At 43.8% G+C, this 26,627-nt stretch overlaps 1 protein-coding gene across 1 annotated transcript in view; it reads right to left on the bottom strand.

Annotated features, from left to right (window-relative positions):
- SH3BP5 (SH3-domain binding protein 5 (BTK-associated)) overlaps positions 1–26,627 on the bottom strand; it is a 44,496-nt gene that overhangs the window by 3,062 nt on the left and 14,807 nt on the right. The window contains exons 3-6 of the mRNA XM_010187696.1: positions 13,318–13,482; positions 6,230–6,360; positions 2,842–2,884; positions 1,294–1,513 (exon numbers count right to left, since the gene is read on the bottom strand). Of these exons, the coding sequence (XP_010185998.1) occupies positions 1,294–1,513; positions 2,842–2,884; positions 6,230–6,360; positions 13,318–13,341 (418 nt within the window). The 5' untranslated portion in view covers positions 13,342–13,482. The remainder of the gene's footprint in view (positions 1–1,293; positions 1,514–2,841; positions 2,885–6,229; positions 6,361–13,317; positions 13,483–26,627) is intronic.

Raw genomic sequence — 26,627 nt, 5'->3', positions numbered from 1 at the left:
CGTGTTATAATATGTGAGAGCTTAACCTGTCGAGGCTATTTTAGTGGTTATGCCTGGCAGGCTGCAAGTCCTGTCCCGTTGTAAACCAGATCTGCGCTGGCACTGGACACCACCTGGAGTCCTTCCACCCAGGGCAGGCTGTGCAATTTGGACAGGAATGAGCCTGTCTTTGCCTGCAGCCTCAGCAGTGGCCACAAGGGCCAGCAAGTGGTTGCTCTGAATTAACTTTCCTTACTCTTTCTGTCCCTACATACCAGGCCCCTGAACTCAATCAGCGCAAGACGCAGCAGTGTCTATGAGGGAACTGCATGCTCAGGGCACCGGGGTTGTGCAATGATGAACTGCAACCCTGACCCAGACTTTTCCCTGCAGAAATGGAGCTGAAATACAAATTAAACTGGGATTTGCAGGACTGGGCAGCAAAGAGAGAATTTCTGCACCAAGAAGGGGTGAAAGTGTCCAGGAGGTAGGAAAAAGTGGGCCACATGCAATGTCCATCAAATCCACTTTTACCCAGAGCCAGGACAGAAGCAAACTCACAACACAACAGACCCTTCTGGTCTTTGCAGTCCAAGCTCCCCGTGTGCCACCAGAAAGCAGAGGTGACCGAAGCTTGGAGCCTGCTCTGTGGTTGCTGCTGTCACCCCAGAGAAACAAAGGCGTCTCATACAGAGCCTCAGTGCACTGCATCAGCATTTCGCTGCTTTGCTTCCCTTGTTCGCAGCACACGCGATCTGCTGGAATCACACATTGGCAAGAGATCCTACAGTGCCACGGAGCGTATCCTTGCACCCCTTCTGCGCCAGCGTCATGCCTTTCTGTCCTGCTGGAGCTGCAACTTCAGTCCCTTCACCACAGGCCCAGCACTGCAAGATGAGTGCTTGACCCTAAAGGTGTTTCCAAACAGCACTGTCACCCCAGCGACCTGACTGAATGACCTCCACCAGCCAGCAGCCACCCCAGGCAAGTCACTGACACTGGCATCGCTGGCTTAAAAATAAGAAATGTGCTTTGAAGTGCATTAATTTTGTTCCTGTCATACAGCACTGTACTAAAAACAACAGTGATGCTAAGGGAGCAGCTGATGCACTTCAACTCCTATCCCTTTCCTTTGAAAACTGGCTATTAAAGAATACAGCCAACTCCTCTAATAACGAGGAGTGTGACAAGTCAGCCGCAGTCCCACAACAGCCAGCAAATTTCAAACTGCAGAACACACAGAGCAACCTTCATCCCAACATCTCTTACAAAGCCCATGGGATATCCCCAGGCACCGGAGCACTCTGTACTCACTGGAGACGGTGTCCGATTCCGCTTTACTGGCTGACAGATCTTCCACAGAGGTATTGCTCCCCTCGGCACCCACACCACATCCTCGGGGCCCCATCGCAGTGGACCTTCTCCTCTCGTGAATCTCATCCGAGATCATCTCCAGGTTTTTCAAGGCAGTCTTGTACTCTCCCTTTGCCAGGGCCAGTTTTGCCTGCAGGTCGTCCACCGTTTTCTTCAGTTGCTAACAAAGAAAAGGGGCATTAGATGTGCTTTCATTATAGACTATTCACAGTATGCAGTTCTCCGCTACGTGTCCAGATGACTTGGCACAGATACAGGGTTGGTATCTAGGTGGTGGGAGAGGTGGTAATTCAAGAGCACCCCAGCACAAGCAGTGGGATTTGCAAAGGAGGCAGCACCATGGCAAACCATGGGAGCCAGGGCCTCACTCTCCTCTGAGCACCAAACCCACCAGCTCTTGGTCACTAAACCTGCAAACCAGAACGCAGCAAGTCTCAAACCCTGTAATGCAGCAGTTTCTGTGTCCCCAGGCACAAACCACACTCTACATTGCTGTAGAGTTGCAAAGTGTTACACAGCCTGTCTCCAAATGGTAAAATACTGCTTGTATATATCTGTAGCGGTCTCAACTCTGGTTTATATTGCACATTAAAAGCAATCTGTGCTGTCCTTTGTATTCTATTTTACACAATCACCCTTCTTCGGGAAGGCATTGAGCAGCTGCCACAGAGAAGCAACAGGCCCTCAAACAGTGGGCCTTACCCCATGGAGAAAAGGGGATTTCTCAAAAGATGCCTTAGGGCAGAAGGGATTATTGGGCTGGCAGCCAGCCCAGGACAGGCGAGGGTTCACTCTGTGAAGCAGCAGCTGCTGGCCACAGCTACGCAGGCAAGAGAGGAGCAGAGGGAAGCCCAAGCCTGAATCCTGGCAAGGAAAATGTGTGTGCCAAAGTCTCTGAGGCTTACAAAGAGCTGCTGCATCTTAGGCAGCTCAGAGAAAGGCTTCCCCCAAAAAAAGGTGTGGGACATACCTTGCATTGCAGGCAAGGAATGGGAATCTTCTTTTAGTTAAGCTCCTGCTGACCTAGTGCCCCACTGGAGCCTTCCTGCACCTCTGGCCAACAGAGCAAGGCAACGTGCTCCTCTTTGACCCTGTGCGCATCCCACACACTGCAGCACCAGACCCTACCCTTCCACTCAGAGGAGCCAGGCTCCCAGTTTTTTGGGGCCACATGCAGCAGGAGTCACTCAAATAGAGAGCAATTACTGCATTTGAACCCCAGAGACTTCAAACTGCAAGAAGTAAAAAGGCAGCCAAACTGTGTTTGTTTGGTTCTGGCATTAAGCAGCAGGGTTCAAACACTTATTTCACACAAGGAAACAAAGCCTCTCTTATCTTTAAAATGTGCTTAGCAAATTGCTCAAGAGGTTTTGAATTGACTTGGTTTTGTACAGAAGTGCAAGACAGTTGTCAGAGCACTTTAGGTGCAATTTCAGTGTTTACTGTAAGCAGTAAAGCGTTTCAAATGGATCTGAATCAGATACGTACCTCCAGTTGGACGTAGTATTTTGCCTTGAGTTCAAAATAAGGTCTGTGGAAAAACAAAGAACAATTGTTTACAATCACTGGGACTGAGTGAGGAGCCCTGGCCTGGGAGCTGCTCTTCGTAACATTAACACAGCAATTTTGTGTTTCATTGTAATCCCGAAAGACCACTATCTAGATGATAGAACACCTACATGTGCTCTCAATGTCTCTCTTTTCCCCTCCAATACATCTCTTTCTCATGGGGCTTTTGACCTAAATACAAATTGCAAAACTCCAGTTTTTGGAGTTGACAGTGTAATTCCTTCAGGCCTAGATTCTGCAAGATATTTAGACACAACGTCCTGCTTCAGGTGTAGGCATCCTCTCTGCATTCACCTCACTGTAGAGCCCACAGTACACGCAAATTCCCCATAGAAGGCGAATCTTAGACTCCCCCAGCAAAACTTGCTTATAAGATTGCAGGAGGACAGGGGCCCAAAGGGTACAGTACAAAGCCTAGAAACCACATTCCAGCCTCAAAGTTTCGAAGCCCACAAGCCAAAATCAACTGATAGAGCAAAAAACCCTCCTGATTTTTCAGCAGGGCTCACAACCCTCCTTACCCCTCAGAAGCTCTCCTGGAAAGTATGGGAGAAATAAGCAGTCAGCTATGGTTTTATATGAACTAGAATGTTAACTACCCTTGTCGTATTTCTGCCCTGACAGCAAGCTCTTCTGAGCTGCAAGTCCCACTGCAGCTTTCATTTTGGACTATGCACCAGAAACCAGGGTTGTAAAACTGTGCCTTTCTGATCTTACATGCTTTGAAGGGTTGAATTCACTACACAGCCACGCACAAAATAACCAAGTTGCATTTCCCTGACACTGTTATTTTGCAGCTTCTATGTTTTTAATCAACCCCCCCTACCATCCTGAGGAGATTGTATACACAAATACATCTACATGTATGTATGAGTAGGCATGTTTAGCGGTACCAGACAAGAAAGATGCCAGCTAAGCCAGGAAAGGGATACCACCAGCCTGATGTGTAGGAGCTCAAATGTAAGCATCTTCCTCACTCACAGCTAACATAGAGCCGGGCACCTGATGCCAGCAGAAGCAACGCGCTGGCACAGCAAGGCCTCACATCTCCTCAGGTCACTGCATCCTCTTACATCTGCGACCCTGCACCTATTGAAACCTGGTTCATGACACAGCAGGGCTGGCGAATTCTTCACTGATGCAATCAGTGTCCTGCATCCTGTTGTCCAAGTCCATGACATTGCATAGGCAAGAAAAGAGCTTTTTAAGTAGATGGCAGGACGAGTGAAAGGCACTTCACCCCAGCCACCGGAGCAGAAAGTGACTTCCAAAAACCAGCTAACACAGGCGAGTTCGTTATCCTACAGAGAGGCTTTATCAGAGGCACTGAGCCAGAAGATCTGGTGCCTGCTAAGAACATGCAGCCATATGCACATTCATAGCTGACAAGCAAGTAAGCACCCAGAAACAAAATTAAAAGCAAAACCAAACCAAACCAAAACAATCCAATAATCATCCACTCATCAACGTGGAAAATCACTTGAGTGACTTTCCTTCAGGCTGACCTAGTCTTGCTTTCAAATAGTCAGGCTTTACACATCTTAATCCAGACTGAAGTGAAGAGCAAATACAAATTATTTTTTGGATGGAAAAGAGAAACTCACCCAGCATGACTACCCATGAGTTTATGGAGACAGAGGATGGACAGCATGGACCTGAAAGGCCTAGGTGTTACAGCCAACCCTCCCACACCACCCAAGGAGAAGGGCAGAGCGGTTAAAAATCCTTCCTGAAAAGCAGCCACAAATTCAGCAGCCTCATTTCCCAGATTTACGGAGCCATCTGACAGCACTGACGTTTTCAGCTCATTTCTATTTTCCTTTATGTGAAAATTGCAGTGCTGAGAAACTACTGACCTTTCCAACATCCCTATGGAGTACGACTTCAAATACATCAACAATAAACCCATTTGTGCCATCAGGCGTCTTCCACTTTAATACTAGGTTAGAACTGGCGTTTCTGCACACCCCTTATTAAAGGATCTCCAAAACACCCTGTCTGGGTGGTTTATGTTGTCTTACAGCAGGGCTGACTGCAAAGGAGTATGCTGAGATCCTTCCACACAAGTGACACCCAGCTTGTCCTGAGGAGAATGACAACACTCCCAACAAGGGTGGTTTCAGCAAGGAAATGAAGACTCAGAATCTGAGTCAAATCACACGAGAGGTGGCTGGAGCATCAGGCTCAGTACCATTGTCATTATTAAAAAGTATGCAGGACCTCCCCACTGACAACTTATCAGGGTCTTTACTTTAAATCTTATTGTAAGGAATAATCCTAGCAGCCAAACCACTTGTCAGCTACTGCTCCTGCCCAGAGGAATCTGTCATTTAGTGATCGGATGATGTTTTTCACAGTCCCTGTGCAGTGCTAGACAAACAGCATGCAGCACACTATGAAGCCATGCTGCTACACTGTTTCAGCAAATGTGCTTGGATCTTCATTGAGAAGTGCTAATCCTTTCTTGAATTGAGCAAACACCAATCAAAATAGATTTTTAGCTGACTGGTTTCACCAAAAAGTCATTTTTAGATGGCGGGATTAAAAGCTAAATACGGCAAGCAGATTGTTTAGACAAGCTACAGTCTGGAAATAGAGAGAAAAAGACTGCGGAACATAGAGGATTAAGAATCGGTTGTAAGCAGGGCCAAAATTTCAAACAGGTCCTGAGTAAAAAGCAGTTTCATCTCTTTGCAACAGAGCAAAACTGCACATGAAGTACAGACACCATTATGAACGACACTTGCTGCTTGGCCATGCTCTCTGAAGTGCGCTTCCTTCCCCACGAACAGCTCTTGCGCAGCTTTGCCTTGGCAGCACTGGGAAGTAAACAACTCTGCTGTACAGCACTACGCCGATGCCGTCTCGCACCTTTCAGGTTCCTGTCACTTGCTTTTGTTGCTCTCCTAACTAAAAATAGAAACCAAACTTTAAGCAATCCTAAGCTGCAAAGCATCCACGCGCAGGGCTCTGCAGGCAGCACCTGTGTGAATCCCAGCAGCCCGTTTCTCAAGCCACACGTCACTAAAGGGTTCAACGCACTAGGACAAGGCAAAGAATATGCCCCAAAAGGTTTCCGATCCCATTTAGTTCACCCGTCTATCAAGTCAGGTGCTTTAAAAAGATGTTTGTTAATGCAAAGACAGATATTTCAGAACCAATTGTGAGGCTGGCATATGCAGAGCCAAGCTCAAACGGAGAGGTACAAAAGGCAACACACTTCCACAAGTTTGAAAAACCCCACAGAATAGGTATTTCTCCACAAACAACTTGCACCAATAAATTAATCTCCAAACATAAAACATACTTTGATTTATTGATGGCTCTTTTCAGCTTCTTCTCCAGTTGTTTCATCCTCCCCATGGCAGCATTGTATTTGGCTGCAGTCTCCTTGTGAACCAGCTCACTTCTTGTCTTGGTCTGTTCCGCCTCCATGACCTTCAAGAAGGGAGAAAACGGGTTAAGTGGCAAGACAAAATGATCCCTTTCTTATCATTTTAATTATCAGCATCCTCATAATCTCTCCAATCAGTTCATGTCAGGAAAGTGAGGGTATAGAAAAATTACTTTCAGTGAACCTACTGAAAAGTCTTTCCTGAAAGGAGCAGCAATGACAAGTTTGCAAACACTGTGTTAATTACGACAGAGGTGCTGCAGCTTCATGCATGATATCCTGAAGGAAGTTCAGAAGAGCCTTAAATTTTGGGACCATCCATTTTTTAACCCAGTCAAATATTCAGTAACGGAGCAGTGCTAGCAGAAGTCACTCAGTTATGTTTAACAGCGTTGTTTCTGTTCCCTCCTGCTTCTCTCACAGGAGCCCGTGGTTTCCCAGCAGGGAGCCCTGACGCTGCTCAGCCTCTGGCTGCAGTCCCACCACATGGAAAGAGCTGAAAGCCAACCTCAGAGACGGGAGGACCGAAATGAAGTTCAGCTGCTGCCCTGCACACAACCTAGAAAACTTCTCAAGCAACCATTTCATCAAAGCTTTATGAACAAATGTGATACTCTGCAGCAATCAGAAGTCTACAAAAGCAAGAGGAAAACTAAACGTCCCTCCATTAACTGCTCTGCTGGTATCCCATAGTCATGCTTCGCCAGTAATTCTCTCCAGGGTACTTTGATTTTGCAAATTTGAGCTGTCAGAGGCGTAAGTCAGAAAATATGTTTTGTTTAATGCACTAGCAGTCAAGATTCAGATAACCAATTTGCTTAAAGAAATAAAAGTGGTGACACCTCTCCATTGGTCAGGCAATGAGGAGAAAGCAGGCACTTTTCAGGCTCCCTCTCTTGCAGCTATGAAGGTATCCATACTAAAAATGGCAGGACCTAATTTTCGCCAGTACTGCACTTCCAAATGTCTCAGCTGTGAAACCAACTGCTCCACAACTTCAGGCAAATTTGCTCCAACTGGCTCCCACCACCAGAACTGAGCTCTCAGATCCAGAATGAAAGAATACTCAAGATAATCTTGATTTTAAATAACCTTCCCCACAAATCTCTTATTTTTTGAAAGCATCCTAGCCCTCAGGCTGAACCGAACAGGGAAAAGACAACAGTCAACTTTGCCTTGCTCTGAGTGCTGCTCCTCTCAGGAAAACTGTCCTGTTGTCCTTTGTGATGCCTAAATGAAAGCGTGAAACAGCCACAGGCCAAACCTGAACTGCATCAGCATCAACCAGGAGCTACTCCTGCCACAACCACAGGCCATGTTATGCTCACCTGCACACATCACTTGTTATTAAACAAAGAAGTTGCTACAGAACTTTGAACTATGAGAAAGAAAGGTTTCCAAAGGCTCTTCTGACTTGACATAAAATAATATGCTCAACTCCCATACTCTTCAACTGTTTTACATACAAATAAGGCACCCGCTTTTGAGGAAAGGAAAAAAAAAATAAACCAAAAATTATTTGTATCAAATTCATAGGAGGCTCTCTCCTGAATCCTGAAAACAAGCTGCAGCCTCTTATCTTGAAGAACTCTTCAAAAGCCAGGTTGATGCAACGAAGTTCCCTAGTGAAATACATCAGACAAGGCTGGTGTTAGTGTGGAAGTGTCTCAAATTAAAATGTAGGCTCCAAGGACTGCACAGAAGCTGGTTCGCTGCCTTTGTAGCATGGCAAGAAAACTGCAATTTAAAGATGCTAGAAGGTACAGAATAACGAAGCGGCTGGAATTTGCCAATGCTCAATTAATGTCAATCCCTCACATTCATTCTTGGGGAAAAAGTAGCATCAACTTTGATATCTGGGATGAACCACATGATGGGTACTGCCAGCATCACGGTTGTAAAGCAGGTTAGGTGTCCAGTATTGTGTTGATTTTGCACATCTTTCTATCATACATCTCAGAAATACTCAACTCTGCAGAGCTGGGATTTGAGGATGACAGATCATAAACACCTCAAAACATCTGACAAAATATGGAGTTTGCTGCCAGCCATATATACCCACATTCAATACAGAAAGAAATAAAAGGTTCCATACTTAATCCTTTTGGAAATCAGTGATGTACGGAAAACCATGTCCCCCCACTCCCTTGTTTTCCTGTGGGAAATCATGCTCACATCACCCACGTAGGTCTCCAGAGGGGGCAGAGTCAGCCTCCCCCCTTCCCCTGGGACAAGGTGCATGGACTGTGGAGATCCAACACCTGCCAGGATGCATTTAAGCATTTCATTCAGACAAGAAGAAATAAAAAGCTCATCCACAATAGCTAAATGGTCTTTAAATAGAGCAGCTGTCCATCAGGGCAGGTGGACAGAAACTGACAGCAAACCTCTACATCTGGAAGGTTCAATGTGAGACGAGCTAGGGAAACCCCTCACCTTTTAAAGAGGTCTTAGAAGACGACCAGCAAGGCTTGTGTGGGAAAGAAGTACTTTTTATCAGACCTAATAATATGGTTGGGGAAAAGCAGTCTTACATGGACCTGTAAACAAGCTTTTGGTCACAGCTACTGAATAAGCTGTTTTGTTTAACAGAAGTCACTGTGCTTCTACCACCAGCCTTGCCTTGTTCGTGCTCCTAAGCCATCACAGATGCAACAGCATCACTCCGGAAAAGGCAGAGATAAAAGTGAGGATGACATCTTCAAATTAAGACCAACCAAGACACACCTCTGCTCCTTATGTTGTACCTGTCATTCATGTCCTTGGGGCGAGCAGGGGAGGTACTCGTACACAAAACATCAAGAGTGGGTGAACTTCTCGGATGCCCACGCATTCACTGGGCATTTCTGTAGCCCACACCTGTCCTTATTTACCAGATCACCTATTCCAGGCAGAACTCATTCTCCCACAGGCTACAAGATACAACTACTGGAAAACAAAGCAAAAAAACCCAACACCAGGTATGAATCAATTCCTCTTCTCTCCTTTCGTACCCTCTATTTCCAACCCAGATGTCTAGGAAAGGAAGGCTGGTGTAGAGCATGCATTTTTAAAGAATAAGTCTGCATAAGTAGTTTTGTTTCCTCCCAAAAGATTTGCATGATCTGAAGTCAAAGATGGAGTCCAGGCAAAATTTCAGTAGTAACAGCAGATGCAAAATAAAGATGTAATAAAGCAGAACTGACCACCTGAGCCAGATAACTACTCTGGACAACTGTTTCTTTCTCAAAAAAATTAGACTGATGGCTCTTCTGGTGAAGAATTAGAAATAAAAGAGGTAAGAGACAACCCAAGATCAGTAAACCAGGAGTTCAGAATCAGCAATACAAGGGATTGCATTTAACCCCTGCATTTCCAGGGTGAAGTGACACAGATTTCAGGGCAGGGATGTGGATAGGTATTTTGTTGTTTCTTTCACAGAGTTTTATTTTCCCCCTTTTTTCTCCAAGTATTTCTATCTGCAGGAAGTATCTCTTCTCTGTACATCATGAAAGCACCCACGCATTTTACACTGACAGATGGCACTTCATGGTGTAATATCAAAGGGAGCTTCACAAGCCAACTTAAACCAAGAGGGAGCATGCCTCCTCCCTCTTCACTCTCCCCTCATCCCTTCCTTTTTAAAATGTCTCATGATCAAGAGCCAAAACATTTCTTCTCCCTGCCAGAATTTATGAACTGAACATATCTCAGGAAAGACTGTAAAAGTAGAACCTTTTTAAGATTGCAGACTGCATCAGCAATTAGAAATTTCTCTTGAAATATATATATATATATATATAAATCTTCCTTTCTGCTCCAGAAAGCTTGAGGTCACACATCTGTCAGCAGTTTCCTTTTGTACATATTTATGAATGATTTACAAACAGGAGTATAAATGTGAAGATCTCTGTCCCACATCCCTCCAAAATTCTCCCTCTTCTGGCCCTTTTACAGCCCTGCACTCTGCACCCCAAAGTGCCGTAAATGTTCTAGACACCTGAAACGGATGAGCTAAACCCCAACCTAAGTGTCATTACACTTATCTCAGGTCTGCAGAGAAATGGACATCTAGGGGAAAAAAAAATCCACAGGATTTTACCCAAAAATACACATCAAGTGCAGAAGCAGGTAAAGCAGCTGCCTGGCTTGCAGAATTACATCACAGTTTTGTGCTGTGCTGTGCTGTGGTCAAGGCACAGCTCCAGCACAGACATTCACAGGCAATAGCTGTGTCTTCATAGGCAGGCGGGCAGGCATCCAGCTCCTATTTAGGCACCCTGCTTATGGAAACATAGCTCAAACCACAGGGTGCAAAAAAATTGCTGAGTGACAGCACTGTACCTATTCATGCTAGTTTCGTCTGCTCCACGACTAAAAACATCTTCCACATGTCATGCTTCCAGCCCACCCAGGATAAGCAAAATTTCAGTAACTCTCCCATTTCTCATCAGTTTAATTATATGGATTTTCGGTTTTAGTGGCTACAAAAGCCTTGTTTACAGTAACCTGTTAAACTGTTACATTAAATATAGTGTTAATAGCTTTTCAGTCCATGAAGAAATCAAAAAGTAACCCTTATTTCTGTTTCCTCCCAGTGAGGGTCTGCAAATAGCATTCCTTTTTACTACTCTGGGACCCAAGTATTTGTCCACATTCACTGGGTCAAGTGCAAAAGTAACCTGGCAGTATTTTCATACTTGCCTTTGTAAAATAAAAAGTGTCTCATTTGTTCTCTTGCCTTCCCTTTTCCTTTATGCTCTTTGTTTGCATTGTTTGTCAGCTACCAAGCTGCTACAGGGCTCGGGTTTTCGTCCAAATTTCAGATTAATTCAATAGAGCTTGCTACCTCTGCCTAAGAATAGCAAATAAAACCACACTATTCTTGCCTGACATTTCTATCAACAGAGAAACAAATTAATTAGTAGCCCACTTCTAACATTTGGCACAGATGTGCTTTTCTGCACTTGATTCACGGCTCTGCAAGGCCCAGTGCAAGATCACTCTCTGCCCAGTACAACTGGCACTTGTAAATACATGCAAAAAAGCTAGCAAATCCAAACAAACAGAGTGCAAAAGTTTTCTCCAAGAGTGATTTTATATGTGGAAATAGAGGAACTCTATTTCTTAAACCTCAGCCTTCACCCTCTGAAACAATTTTTTCATTAGTAATTTCTAATATAATTAATAGTTCGTGATCTGAGGTAACAGCAACACCGTGATGAGATCTAGTAGATCCCACCCTTTCCTTTCCTCATGCTTTCCGGCAACTGAGCCAGACTATTTTAAGCACCAAGAAGAGTTGGGTAACATGGAGCCATCAGGTGCTCTATACAATCCAGTCTGTGCCTAGGAGACTCTATAACTGCAATAAATAAATCTAAGGTTCCTATTTACTCTTCAGCAGTAACCATCAGAGACATTATGGTTTGAATCAGTCCTCTGACAAGCATTCTGCATTCAGTGATGACACGTGTCAACACCACCAGCACGACTCCACCAAACACTGCTAGCTGCCATCTTCTGCTCTAAATCACTGGTTATGCCCGTCTCAGGGGTACTCCTCTTGCAGCCTGTCAAGGAAGGATTAAGGGTTGTAGAAGGGCACAGGGATCCCCTTGAAATATCCAAGGAAAAGAGGAATTCATTTGAAAAATCTCAGAATTGCTAGCATTTCTTTTCTTACCCACCCCAACACAAATTTTTGGTATGCCAGCTAGAGAGAGGCAGCTGATCAGTGGTTGCTGTCACTGCCCACCAGATCTCAGCAGTTCAGCAGCCAGGAGGCTCTAAGCAACTCCTTCGATGCTTCAAATCTTCTCACCTATCTATTCTGAGAATCAAAAATCATGTATGCATTTCTGGACTCTGCTCGTATTGAGCAGGGACAACAATTGAGGAAAACGCGAGCTGCTGGTGTCCTGGCACATACACACTGCAAAGGTGAGGCCGCCTTCAGAAACACACAGAGGTTACCACATCTGCAAATTCATCTTGGTAACAGGGACAACACCATAAACAATACCTTGAAGGGTTTTTTCTCCTTTTTTAATATATACCATGTTTTCCATCTCTCCCCTACATACAGCCAACATCCTTTTTTGTTCCCTGTTTCTTCATCAGGCAGCTGGTTTTCACAATTCACTCTTAAATAGAGGCTTTCTTATAACTGAGAAGCTTCTGCAAAAGGACAGAGCTACTGCATTGAGGACTGCAAGACAATACCAGCATTGTATGGCATGCTAGAATATTTGCAATAGCAAGTTCAGCTTCACTGAGATATTAAGGGAGCTCTGACAGAACAAAGGTTTTTAACTTTGATTTTTGATTCCTTCATGTTAAAAAAAAAAGCATCAAGGTTTTTTTAACAGGAAAAAAAAGAGACACAGCAAGTGACAGGAAAATTCTTGACAGCTGCTAAAATGAATACCACCTTTCACTGTCAGACAGTACATCTCTTCTGCAGATTTTAAAAAGGCTTTACAAAGGAGGTGAGACCTTGTCTGAATTTGAAGTAAATTCAGGATAGAGCACCGTGCAAGCTTAAAATGCAACACATTTTTAGTAATTCTACATTCAAACACACATTTCTGAAGCAAAGTGCCTCATTCAACTTGCTAAGAACAGGTTACACTAAAATTAGGACATGTCTCTGTTTTTCCACAATAAGAGTTTCTGTAACACGACTATTGAGGAATAGCCATCCCTATGCAATTATACAGGCATAACTCCAAATGCAAATATGCCCTAAGACATTGTTTATCCCTATCATATAGATTATTTTTTTCTTTAGAGAGCTACTCTACCAGTTACTAGCACAGCCACATAGAGAACTTGAATTGTCGCAGTAGCAGTGCAAGGCCCAAATCATTTAACCTTAGGCTTCCTAATTTTCTGTAGCTTCATTTCCTACGTGTCATGTATCTGGACCAATAGAATAATTTGGTCTTACAGAAACTAAGCCTCGTACACCACAGAACACAAAATATGGAAAAGACAGATGATGGGGAAGTTTGTCTTACCCTCTGAGTAGCATGGTTGAGCATCTCTTGCCAAGCAGAGTCAAACTGGCGTTTGTCATCCTCCAGCAGCCTCTGCTCAGCAAGCGAAATGGTCTCTTTTGCAGCGCGCAGCACCTCAGTAGCCCTCTGAAAATCCTGAGTCGCCCTCTGAGCTTCCAGCTGTGCCTGAAAAAAAAAAAAAAAAAGTTGGCATCAGAGACAAAGGAACCCTCAGAGTCACATTTAGAAGATCTACCACACTAATCCTGGCACTTTAAAAACACCCACACCAGCGTTACTGTTTCCCAACCTTTTACTTGGAAGTGACACGTCTATCCTCACTGGATTAAGCACTGCTAAGACAGCAGTTCCCACACAAACAGGTAATGTGGAAGAACTGTCTTATGGCGTTCGTAGTCAAAAACAGGACAGCTGATGGCCTACAAATAAGCACCTGTCTGAGCCATAAATACCTCATGATGCTGGTTTAATCACTGAGAAACAAAACAAAAGAAAACGCAACAGCGAAGTTACAGCATGTCAAGAACACACTGAGAATGGCACTCCCTGGGTTTAAGTCAGGGTGGATTTTTATCTGATGCACCATTAATCACTCTAGGGAAATGTTTTGGAAGTACTACATTACTATACAGCATAAACAGGTTTTCTGAGAAGGCGGCTCTTTCTATTTAAAAGTAGCATTTTTTGACCTGCTTTGCACTGAAACACCACCCTTCAACTGTAAGCTTCACATTCAATTAATTGCACATCCAGCTCCATGAAGACAGTTTTTGTTTACACTTCAATGATTTTTTTAAAATAAACTGGAATTACCCAGTTTATAACTACAGGAAATGTCTTTGACCAGACATGACTGACAGAAAAAAAATAATGACTAAAACTTTACATGTCATGATATACAGAGAAGGAGTCTGAGGCTGAAACGGGGGAAAGGAGTACAGCATACAGAATACAAAATTGAGAAAGATGAAGTCTTATGAGTAAAGGAAGGGGTTTTAATGCGAAGAAATGGTGGGCATTTGGGAAGTGGCTAAAAATCCCTGACACAAAGAGGAAATAAGCAGACTAACGGTGCATTTCTCCAGCAAACTGCTGGCTACACCTTCTCAACACCAGCTGCATCAAATACCTTCACACTTGAGACACCCCAGTTATTTGTAAAGGTAATGGAAAAAACCCTTCCCTCCCTGCCCAGTGGCAGGGCAGACAGACTCATAATTTAAACACAAGTCTCAAAAGGAAATCAAGCACACTAAGTTTCCCTTACAGTGCCCAGAAATAGCAGCAAGCTCTTCTTGCTTCCTTCCCCCATCACACAGAGAGGTACTTCACCCCAAAGTGACCATGGAAAAATAGGAGTTATGTGTCAGAGGTCCTTCATCTACAAGCTGGGGAGGGAAATCAAAGTCATCACAATCAGCGCAGTGATTTCCTTCCGACCAAGGTCCTTGATGCACTTCCTTCTGAAGTGGCTGCTGGTTTTCCACAGAAGAGAAATTCATTTAACCATGCCCTTTGCTGCTTTCAGGCAGCTTACACCACACCACCCTGCCCAAAGTCTTTGTGAAGAGCCAAGGCATTAAAGTGTTAATTGCCATGCAGGACTGCACATCCCAAAGGAGCACAGAGCACTGGGCTCTGTGGATGAGCAGCATCCTGGTGTAAATTCAGCATTAATACGGTCTCTTAGAAAGTCTAAGAAAAAACACACTTACATCTCGTCACCATCCCAGTCAACAGCTGCCTGTCTCAAATGTAATAACATATTTTATACATTCAGAATAAACCTAAACAATATTTTAATTTAGCCACTAGCTAACCTAACCCACGGTACCCACCAAGTACTGCAGAACAGTGGTGAGGATGCTGAAAGGAAGAGGAGGTCCGATTTTCATGGAAGACCCTAAAAGGGGGACCCAGATCCCAATAACTTCCAGGCAATGAGGTCACCAAAGCCCAGCCCCAGGGAAGGCTTCAGCTCCACGGCTGCCCCACTGCAGGAGAGGGCCTGCCCATGCCAGAAACAACTTAAAAATGCAGGAAAACAGACTGGTGACCCATTCCCAGCATAGGCAGAACCACACCAGCAAGTAACTGCTTTGGAAACTCTGGTAAAACCTGAGCCCAGGGGCAATGCAAGCATGGGAGATGTGCAGTTTTCTCACCATAACTCCATCAGCACTTGAAAGTTTCTGTTGGCACAGATACCCAGGCCAGCGCTCAATGCATCTAAGCCTGCAGAACATTAGGAGCTGAATTACCAAATCTCCATGGAAAACAACATTTACTGGTAGCCAGCAGTACTAGCAGCTCTTCTGATGAAGCCTCTATAGCACAGTTGTCTGCACAGCAGGAAAATGTTCTTTATAAGAAGAAAATTAGAAGCTAAATTTACAATTCAGCTACCTTTCTACTTGCACCAGTCTACAGTTTTTTTATTTTAAGAAACTTACAAAAAGCCTGGGAAAGAAAAAAGCCAAATGCTAGGGTAAAGGAGGGTACATTAGTCATTAAAGTAACATCAACAGGTTTGTGGTTTTTGCCAGGGTGAAAAAGGATACACAAACACTTTTTAGTCATTACAATTACAATAATTAGCCTTCATTTAAAACTCCCTCCAGGACCTCCAAGTTGTTCTGCACCATCACCAACAGATTGCTCTCATTCTCACAGTCTCAAGCCTGCAGGTCACTCAGTTTGATGGAAGAGAGAGTAAACCATGTTCTTCATGTGCTCCTAAACCCACAGAGAGCAACAGGAGCTCACGTCTCCATCCAATCTCCTGACATAGCGTATGAACTTCCTCATTTTAGACAGTGACACTTTCTCTCAGAAGGCCAGAATTCAAATGAATGGCTGAAAACTAGGTTATTTCACTTTCAAGCACAAACTGGCGTTCAAGTTGAGAGAGGTTTAAGCCCTGGGGCACCATGAGGGAAAATGTACTAGGGATGAGGAAAAAAACCTCTGAGGGAGGTTGGAGGTGAGTGGGATGCCAGCCTTCTGCCTGTCACCCATATCACTGGTGCTTGATGGAGTCTACCTGATATCAAAGTGAGCATCTCTTCCCAAAAAAGTCAGTAGGCACTTACTCTTTGCCACTATCCACCCTGTGCTCTTCCATGCAGGCGATCTCTTAACAGCTCATCTGTCGTTGATCTCCCTGAACTTCCCAGCCAGCTCCCAAAAACTCGGAGGTGGCACACAGTAGCAGCACTCCCAGAGTGCTCTCCCAAAGAGAGCACTGCAATATAATGTCAACTTTTAAAATAAACAATTATGTACAATTAAAAGGGTACTGACAGGGTTCATAACTGCAAGCTATTAATGTATTAATAAAGGAGCTCAGTCCTGACAAATCCTTTTGGGGGTTATAAAAGCTGCACCCTCACGGGCAATCCTCTGCTTGGTCTACACAGGGCCTTGCACGGAAGGGAACCACACACAATAGCTGGATGATGTTTTTTAGCTAAAGACGGTGATGAGAACAAAAAAGCTAGGCCATGGCAAGCTAACAGAAGAAAACAAAACCAGGCGCTTCTTAAAATGCAGTCATTCTTCTGGAATTGGCAGCAGCACACAGACAAATTTTCAGGCCAGCAGAGACACATCTGCTTGTCCACTTTCAAAGCAGAAAACCCTGTACTCCTTAATTATGAAATATAATTTTTTGTTTAGTCCACAGAGGTTTTACTGCCCCTGTCCCCTCTTGTAGCCAGAGCCCTTGCCCAACTGACCTAACAGAGGATTTTCCCCACCCTATCACACGCAGAGCTTGAATCTGCTGCATTAACATCAACTAAGACATATTCTGCTCTTCCTCATTTCATATAATCACAGAATCACAGAACGTTAGGGATTGGAAGGGACCTCAAAAGATCATCTAGTCCAATCCCCCTGCCGGAGCAGGAACACCTAGATGAGGTTGCACAGGAAGGCGTCCAGATAATCTCCAATTTTTGTTTTTGCCTATCTAGTTACACAGGACTGGACAATATCACTGGCACCAAAGCACGGTGAAACACAGCTATAGCATTCCTCCAAGGTGAGCTGACATCTAATATGCCCTGTTAGACACTGCCCAGCCTCTGACCCATAAGCACATGTCCAGTGGCCAAAGCAGGTTGCCAGAAATAGATGCAAAGAGTACATTTTGTGGGGCCAAGCCTGCTACAGAATTTTTCTCCTTGGCCAGGCTCCCTCACCAGAGGACCACAAGTGCTGATAAACTCATGAAAAGGGCATCACTAACACAACCAGCAAATTTCCCATTAGAAATGGCAGTCAGCAAAGACCAGTCATTTTCAAGTATTTACAAAATTGGCTTCTCATTTATCCAGGTGAACCTCTTGCTGCCAAGGTCTCAACAGCCACTTTATTTCAGCCTCTCTTCATTATTGCCAGTAGAAGACATGAACAATCTCTGTTTATAAAATCACTGTAAGCTGGAGCATGAAGGGTACATGCAGCTGCTGCTCAGAACAAGGCAGCCGCACACCACGTGCTGGCCCAAGGCCTTTGCTCTAAAAGGCGCTTGTGTGTTAATGCAAAACCAATGTCTCTCCCACTCATTAATCTTTAAAACAATAGTTTAATTGCTACCAGCAAACACGTACTTGCTTACCACCAAATAGATAATAATTAACTGTGTTCCAGTCACACTCTTCAGAAGGAAGCAAATTTCAGATGTTTCCATTCTGGCCCCCCTCTCATTTTTTTTTACCAACAACCCACAGTTAATTTGCTGTGCAAAGTACAAGAGGGAACGTGTTTTATAACAGGAGCCTTCCTCCAGCAGTCACCCACCGGAGCTGCTGTAGCACTGCCAGCCTCCAGGGATCGCTCTGATGATGGTGACTGCACCTCGGTACAAGCACAGCTGCACCCTCAACAAGTCTGCAGATGACACCAAATTAGAGGAGGTGGGTGAAAAGGCAAATGGCAGAACCTCAGCCCAGATGGACCTTGTGAAACTTGGGTGGGCCAAGAGAAACCTCACAAGGTTCAACCAGAAGCGTGCAGTCCTGCACCTGGGCTGGAATAATCCAATAATCAGCACAGATGGGAAGATCAGCCCTACCAAAAAGGACCTGAACATTACAAGGGGTGTCAGGCTGAAAAAGCTGAAAAGGTGCACCCTTGTTGTGAGTAACACAAACCATGTCCTGGGCTACATTAAGAGGGCCATGGCTGGCCTATCATGGGAAGTTATCATTCCTCCCGACTCAGTGCTAGTGAGGTTGCACACTCAATACTACATCCAGGCTCCCCAGTTCAAGAAAGATGTCAAAACGGGGTCCAGAGCCCTACAATGACTCCTACAAGGAGTGCTGAGGGATATGGGCTTTTTTAGGCTAGCAAGGAGGAGACTAAGGAGTAACCTAATTACCTGCCAGCTAAAATGTGAAGGGCAGCTGCAGAGATGACGGAGTCAAACAAATGCTTCCCAGCTGTATTGGATGGTATAACATGGAGCAGCAGCCACAGGTGGCAGCTTGAAAGTTCAGGTTACGCATTAAAAAAAAAAATCTTTCCTAACAGGAGGACAGTGTAACCCACAGACAGGTTACACATCTCCATCTCTGGAGGTTTTCAAGACCTGGCAAAGCCATGGTTTGTGCAAGCTAGCAATGGTGAAAGTTCAGCTCTGAGCAGGAGGTTGGGATCAGATGACCTCCGGAGGTCCTGTACAACCAGCATTTCTATCAAATACCACCATTTGTTCTGACAGTTTCTCAAAAAACAAAGAACATTTTTGAAAAAAAAAATGCAGTGATGCTGAATGTTCTAAATTCTCAGACCCACGCATTTATTTTCTTGAATAATCAGATTAGTGGTGCAGTTGGGGGGTGTGGGTTGTGTTTGCTTTTTTTAAGGACCATGACCTTCCTCTCCCTACAGACTAAAAACTCCAAGCCATACAAGAACTGAGAGGTAGTAAAAAAGCAGAAATCCCCTCTTGCTATAGGATGTGTCAGATGCTTATGCACAACTTACAAAATCCAAAGCTTTGGGAGTGACCTCATTTTGGCAGATACATGGAGCTTTTTGTGAGCTATATATTAATCTGTGATGATTGCTTGCATTACTGACAGATAACACAGTCTCTCAAGAGTCCAAAACACCCTTGTACTCTTTAAGCTATTTATTGAAAAGCTATACAAATTGTACATACGTTAAAATTTGCTTTTTCAAAAGAAGATTCGAAGATTTTTAGTTGAGTAGACAAGGCGAAGGGGAGAAGGTGAAAATAAGCTTTGCTAGAGCTTTTTGGAGCACAAACCTTTTCCTCCCTGCTGCATAACTACAGAAATGGCTGTGGAATACAATAACCAGATGTCCTTTAGTCTCTGCTTTTGATTAGGTGTCTTGTTCTTGTGCTGGGCTTTTTGGTCCCATCCATGCATCGACCTTTCCTCTTCTAAGAGCTCAGCTGTTAAAGAACTGACCTGACTCCTGGCGCTGTTTCATTTTCCTGGTAAACCTGTAGTCTATAAAAAGGCCAGGGAAATAAGAGCAGACCTACAAAGCACGTTCTGAGAGACATCGAGCTCTGTGCTAAAGTTAGGCGATATGTGTAACCCCCTTAAGATGGGATCACAAGCCTGGCAGCTCACTTCAGTAGCTACTTGTGCTACCAGCACACCGACTGTTGGTCTCCTTAAAAACAGAATCCCACCTCCCTTCTTTAGGAGCTATGGAAGAAAATAAGAAAATATCTAAAGATACAGTTTCCTTAAACACCTTTAAAACCAATCCTGGAATGGACTGAACAAATCAGCTGCCAGTCCTTCTCTGTTCTCCACTGGCTCCCATCTAGACTGTACTCTAGGATCTTGTGAAACAAGGACAAGAATATAATCTGTGAGCCCATCACCACCATGCATTCAGTCCTTTGAAACCTACTGGGCTCCTTCCTGGTTTTAATTGATCTAGCTCCTTGCCTCACTGAACTAGAGAGGCGATGCTCATTTGGGCACAGAGATTGTATGGGAGCTGCTACACCGAGTCTTTTGGCCCTCCCTCATTTTTAATGAGGTTATTGTCAGATGCTGGTCTGCTTGGAGTTACTCACACTAATTAACAAATCCGTGCCACCAGAATATGACAAATTGTTCATCCTAATACCATCTAGACACAGCCTTCTTGGGCACTCACTGCCATCTGTTTGTTAGCTGTGCACTTGTTTGTGGCCAAAATTATAAAGCTGCTGCTATCTGGAAGAGGGGATCACAGAATATGTCCAAGTTTTTCTCTCCAATGTAAAATACCTTATTAAGAGAGAAAAATATCAAGATAACCCTCCCCCTCAATGTGCACCTGCATTCTCAGGGCTTAGGCAGTGGCTCAGCGAGTCTAGGGCTTACAGCTGGTTTCTAGGTTTAAAGAGTGCACCTGGCAACAGCCTCCTTTGCTGAAAGCAAATATAGAAGCAAGGAACAAACTCCCACAAATACACGTTGCAAGATTTACACAGCCTGCTTTTGTGGATTTTGTTAATTATCCAAGACAATAAACATTCAGCACATACAGACGCAACAGTTAAGTCCAGAAGGAACATCGGATCAGTGTCACACCTCACTGTCACCAAAACAGCAAATGTTTGTTCTTAGAAGTTTCCAGAGGTTGACAAGAAAATGCCAGGCTGGTTCTGAAAGCACATCTTGTGCACGCATGGATATACAACATAAGCAAAGAAAAGGCACATGAGTTTCAAGGGGTGATGATGCTGTCCTGGACATGTTCTCCCAGTCCACACAAAGCCCTATACCCACCAGCAACTGCACATCCTCAATAGCAGGGACGTGATCCGGAAGAAAAGCCCGGGCTGACCTTGTACATCTTTAACAGCATCCTCAAAACCACTTTTGAGACAGTCCTTTTCCTAAGGGATCTGTTGGAGATAGTTCATCTAATTTATTGACCCTTCAAAATTTTTCCTAGTGGAATTACACGACACCAGAGCACATGTGAGTAACTGGCTTGCTTCACTTAAAGGAAAAAGGTAGGGGTGATGTCCTGGACAAATGAAGGGCTTCCTAAGTCTAGGAAGCAAGAGCAACAGGCATCATTTCAATCCCACTTCACAGCAATCAAATCCTCCTTTAAGAACAAACTGTTAGCATCCTTTACTAAGTGGGGAAAAACCAAGCATCAGAAGCAGACACAGCTAAAAAGGACAGACATTTCTTCCACGTCCTGGCAGCAAAACTTATTTTCTAACAGAACTGCACGTTTGCTGCAATTAAGAGAGATTTTTCTTACAGAAACTGAGTCAATAGAGAGCTCTTCCCACACATTCTACAGAGAAATTAAGACTCTTCAGATAATCTTTTCCAGTAAGAACAGACAAGAGCTCAAAAATTCGTACTGTTTTACTAGAAATCATAATGAAACCCACCCAGAAGGCAGTAACCAACATCCGTATCAGATTTGTTTTGGCAGTAGCTCCTAGCATAAGTCTCTCTCATTTCAAAATAAACTCCCACCTATTTACACCACTGTACACAAAGATTGGGGTGGCTGAACAACTTCCCCAAAGCTGCAAGATTTGCACTGCCTTCAGCAGCCATCCCTGAGCAACTACCACGCAAAACAGGCACACAGGGCATCAGCCTGACCTCAAGACACCCAGGCTCAAATGCCAGTAACTATTTTGAACACATGATCCTGTCTGTGGCTTACAATCTTTTGAAATAGCCTTTACTACTGGCCAGAAAAGATTAAGAAGGCAAACAGCAAGAGAGAACCAGGCAAGGCAATCTTTCTTTTAAATTCCTGTTTTTTTCAAATGCTGTAGATTTGCCTTTTGGCAATAGCTATGCAAAGTGCTACAGCTATGCAGAGAAACCCATAATCCAAATCCTGTGGGTTTTTCCAAATTGAAGAGGATGCAAACTGATGTTAATCAAATCTTCAGACAACAGCAGAGGAAAAAGGAATTCCTCTCTATTTTCACATCCCAGCACCCTTTGAGAACTGCTTACACCTTCCTGCCAGTTCTAGCATCTGCCATCGCATCTGTGGCTAAGCGTAACAGCCAGATCACTTGTATGACTTCTTTCCACCTAAATCAGCTGGTATCTAACAAAAAAAAAAAACCAACCCAAAAACTTTCCTGCCCTAGCCTTCTCCTTATTACTCCAAATGACAGTGGGCATTTCTACACCAACCTACCCCGATATTCCAATATTTCAGACCTAATTGCATGACACTTCCAGTATTTCACAACAGAAAAAGAACAAGAAAAAACCTTCAAGAAACTTTCAAGAAAACTTTCAAGAAAAGGTAAGGAAGATAATTAAGTCATTGTGTTATTGACAGTTACTGAAGAGGAGATTGGAAGAGCTATAGCTGGCTTTGTATCGCTGCCATCCAGAATAGCTAAGAACTGATGGACAATTTGTGGGGTGGGAGAAAGAGACACCCAAAAAAGTGGGTTTTTTTCATCTCTTCTAGATAAATTCTTCAGAACACTTAGATGAAAACAGTATTTTCTTCTACTTCTGGAGAGAAAAGCAGAAGAGGGAAGAACCTCTATTTTACAGTGTCCAGCTAACAAATGTAAATAAGGGAGCCCTCCAAGGCATGCCTTCTAATGATGAGAAAGCCAATTACAGTTTTTGCGTCAATAGCTTATACAGACTAATCAGCCATCAACAGAACAGTGCTCAGATAAAATGAAAATGTAGGATGTATAAATATCGACCCAAAAAATAGTCATGTTCACCGAGGCATAGAAAACACAGACAAGGCGTCTAACTTTTAGAGGGGGCATGTATATGCACAGAATTTATCAATACAGGTTCCTGTACTTATATTTATGTATATTTTATATATTATTTTAATATAAATTTACGAATTAGTTCCTGCTATCCAAAGGCGCCAAGAGCACACTGTTTGCAGATGGTTTTGCTACAGATGCCACCTAGTCCGCAGGAAATACAAGTAACAGAGCACTAAATATGAATCAGGTAAGGATTTTTTCAGTTCATCTGTGAAGTAGCAGCTGTTACTGTTCCCAAACAGGACAGATTTCCAGCTGCTCAGGATTAAGAGGGCAGAAACCTGCCAGTCACACTGACCTACTATCCCTGCATTAGCAGGGTTGATGGGAGGACAAACACATCCAGGAGCTTTCCTTCACAGATCCGATCTTTGGGGTAACTTTCCAAATCCGACCAGGCAACATCTGTTACCTTCTCAGCAGTTTAAGGACAGCGAGTGTGAGACACTCAAATATCACCCTGCTCAACCAAATGACAGAGTCAGAACACAAATGTAAAAATGAGGTCTTAAACTTTAAGTAGATAAATAACAACACTACTAAATCAGTCAGGCTTGGTTGACCCAAGTAACTCTCCCTGAGCTCCCTGCTTCCTACGCTTCAGCACAACTTTGGCCTAAATTAAAAAGCAACAGAGCCATAACGCAAGAGTTGAAATACAGTTTTCAGGTTTCAGGCATTCAGGTGGAGCAAACAGAACACATTGAGCACAGGCTCTATCTGGCAGCAGTGAAACCCTGAGCTACACGTACCTGAACACAGCATAGCAACTCCTACGCACTACTCACAGGGTTTCCATCACAACTGTGCTCTCTGGTCATGTTTGCACAAGAGGCATTCCATCAAATCTTCAGTGTGGCAAAACATTTTCTCTACTTAACCCACAGTGCATCCTGCTTTAGAAGTAAAGTTATGAAATTCAGTGGATTCCCTGGTGGAAATCCAGGAAGCAACTCCTCACCCTCAGTAATAAAATTACTGATGTGAAACTCCCTTGCTTGGCTTGTTTCCTCTTCAGATGGGTGCCAGCAATGCACCGTGTGGAAATGGAGATTAATACACTGAGAAAGCCCCTTGGGATCACAGCAACGGGAACTCCACATTTCACAGGAGGGCTGACGTCACACCGACACAGTTTCCCCTAGATTTAATGATGTGTTTCGTAACAAAAAATGAAAGTTGGTGGGAAGAAGAGGTTCAGGTCTAGAGCAGGTCCACAGGGAGCAGAAAGGGTAAGAGGATACACAAAACTTCTTAGGCCATCAGGTACAACCTGCAACCTCCATGCTTCATCCTTTCAGGCACCACTTCTTGCACTGCTCATCTACATTTCATCTCCTTACCATTTCTATACAGCAGTGGGCTCCCTGACCTAAGTAATCCAAAACTGAATCACAGCCATTTCTGTATGGTTGATGTAGTCACCTGGGGAGCAAGCCGCTTCTCACACCATTCACCCCACATTCCTAAACCAGAAATCATTACCTCCTCTATCCTCTCAACATCATGAGGCTCTCCAGAAGCCATGAGGGCAGATTCAATACAGCATCTTCAATTAAAAGGACAAGCTATCAGCATAGGCAGACCAGAAATACCTATACCGTCAGCCTAGACTGGTTATTGTAAATAGCCAGAGGAGCAACATCCACACAAAATACTTTTGGCTGGCTCCACCACCTCAAACATAGATGGAAATACTCTTAGGAGCCTATGGCAGTTACTGACCCCATGTTGACAGGGGCTTTTCTTGTATGATAAAAGGAGCACTTTTGTAGACATCACTATCTACTGCTTTCTCCACATGTCAGATGAACAGACTGTAAGACAGACCAGAATTAACAGTCCATTAGCAACAGCACCACACAGACGATCACTCCTTACCAATAATAACACAGCACCAAACTGCAGCCGCAGAAAGCAGTTAAGTGCTCTGGGCATTTGGGTTTTTTCTTAAACAGTTGGAAGGATTTGTAGAATTTCTGACAAAGTCAATTTTCAAGCTTCTATATCCTTGCTTTGAAAATGTGAATCCAGCAGAGAGGTTTTGTGTTTCTAAACAGTTAACCAGAAGCACTCCTTCAGCCAGGAAAGGTCAGTTCCCCTGTAACAGTGCCAGTAATTTTGCTTTCCACTAGCTCCATGGCAAGTTGCCAAACAGGAATGCAAGTCTGTCACAGATCTGCTGACATTTAATTTTTGCTTCTCAAGTTCCCTCTCCCTCCACCTTTTTTTTTTTTTTGCCAAGATAAGCTTACCAGATAATACAAATGAGTCTTAACTCCTTGTTGTCTTAAACATGAGCATCAGGACTTCAGCTTATAAAAGTAGGGTCAAAAAGGAAATTCCTTATAACACAGCTACCTGCAATATACCGATAGATAACACATCCAGTGCCTAGGAACCGGAGGTGAAGACCTGGACAATCCACCATTGCTGGATCCAGACTCAGGAGCTGTCACCCCTACTCAATGCTGCCTTCCTGTCCACAGCAGAGCCAGCTGGTGCTGTGATCCAATTAGCTCTCACTCACTAAGCAAATTTTGGATGGAAAACTTGGGCGCTGCAGGAAGCAACACTGGCAAGACAACGCTTTCCTGTTCCTAATTATTTTTTAAGGGTGATTGGCAGTTTCAAACCTCCAAATTGTGTGAATTTAAAAAGCTTTTGTCTCCTGAGTTACGAAAATTACCATCTGTAACTTTCCGTGCTACTTTCAGACATCTCAAGCTGAACACCTAGAAACAGATGCAGTGGCCACTTTGGAAAGTTTTGTGCATTTATAGGCACTGTAATCCCAACTTCTGCAAAGAATGGTATCAGCCTCATATGCTGAGTCTTCCAACTAGGCAAATGTGCTCTTATCTGCTTGCACCCCTCCCACCTTCGCCATTAAGCGGCTCTGTTCCTCCTCAGTTCCTGCTCTGCAAGATTACAGCAGCTACTTTTCATCCTGATTCACTTTGGATATAAGATTCATTGAACCACTTGATATAGGATTCACCCAACAACTTTAAAATGGCTAAACAACCCAAGACAAAATGTCCAAACTCCCTCTGCATTTAAGGAAAAGGCATATGTCTCAGAAGGCTTTTCACATGCACCTACCTCTCATCATTGACTACAGTCAGCAATTAAAGCCCCAAATTATAATCTTAGATTAGACTCTAAACGCTGCAGTATGCAAAGTTAATCCAAGTGAATTCTATACACCCACCTTGTTCTACTGGTTTCCACTATTAACTTCTGACCCCACCGGTCAAATCCAACCAAAATTCACATTTGAGAGAGGAAATTATTTCCCAGTGGTAACTCAGTTCTCCTAAGTTTTGTGAAGACGGGCAGAATGCAGATCCAGGGTCTAAATATCTGAAAGCTCACTCCTAATAACTCTGTACCTTGTCAGCTGATTTCTTCAAACAGATATGGCAATCCAGTATAAAATATTGCATAAGAGAAAGGTTATTAGCGAGGCGAGAGGAAGAAGCTCTAATACATAAAAAATTGAAGTGATCAGGACATTTTA

Source organism: Mesitornis unicolor, unplaced genomic scaffold (genome assembly GCF_000695765.1).
Source record: "Mesitornis unicolor isolate BGI_N332 unplaced genomic scaffold, ASM69576v1 scaffold47906, whole genome shotgun sequence".
NCBI classification, from domain to species: domain Eukaryota; kingdom Metazoa; phylum Chordata; class Aves; order Mesitornithiformes; family Mesitornithidae; genus Mesitornis; species Mesitornis unicolor.
Note: the sequence above shows the minus strand (reverse complement) of the source record. Positions and strands in the feature narration are given on the sequence as shown.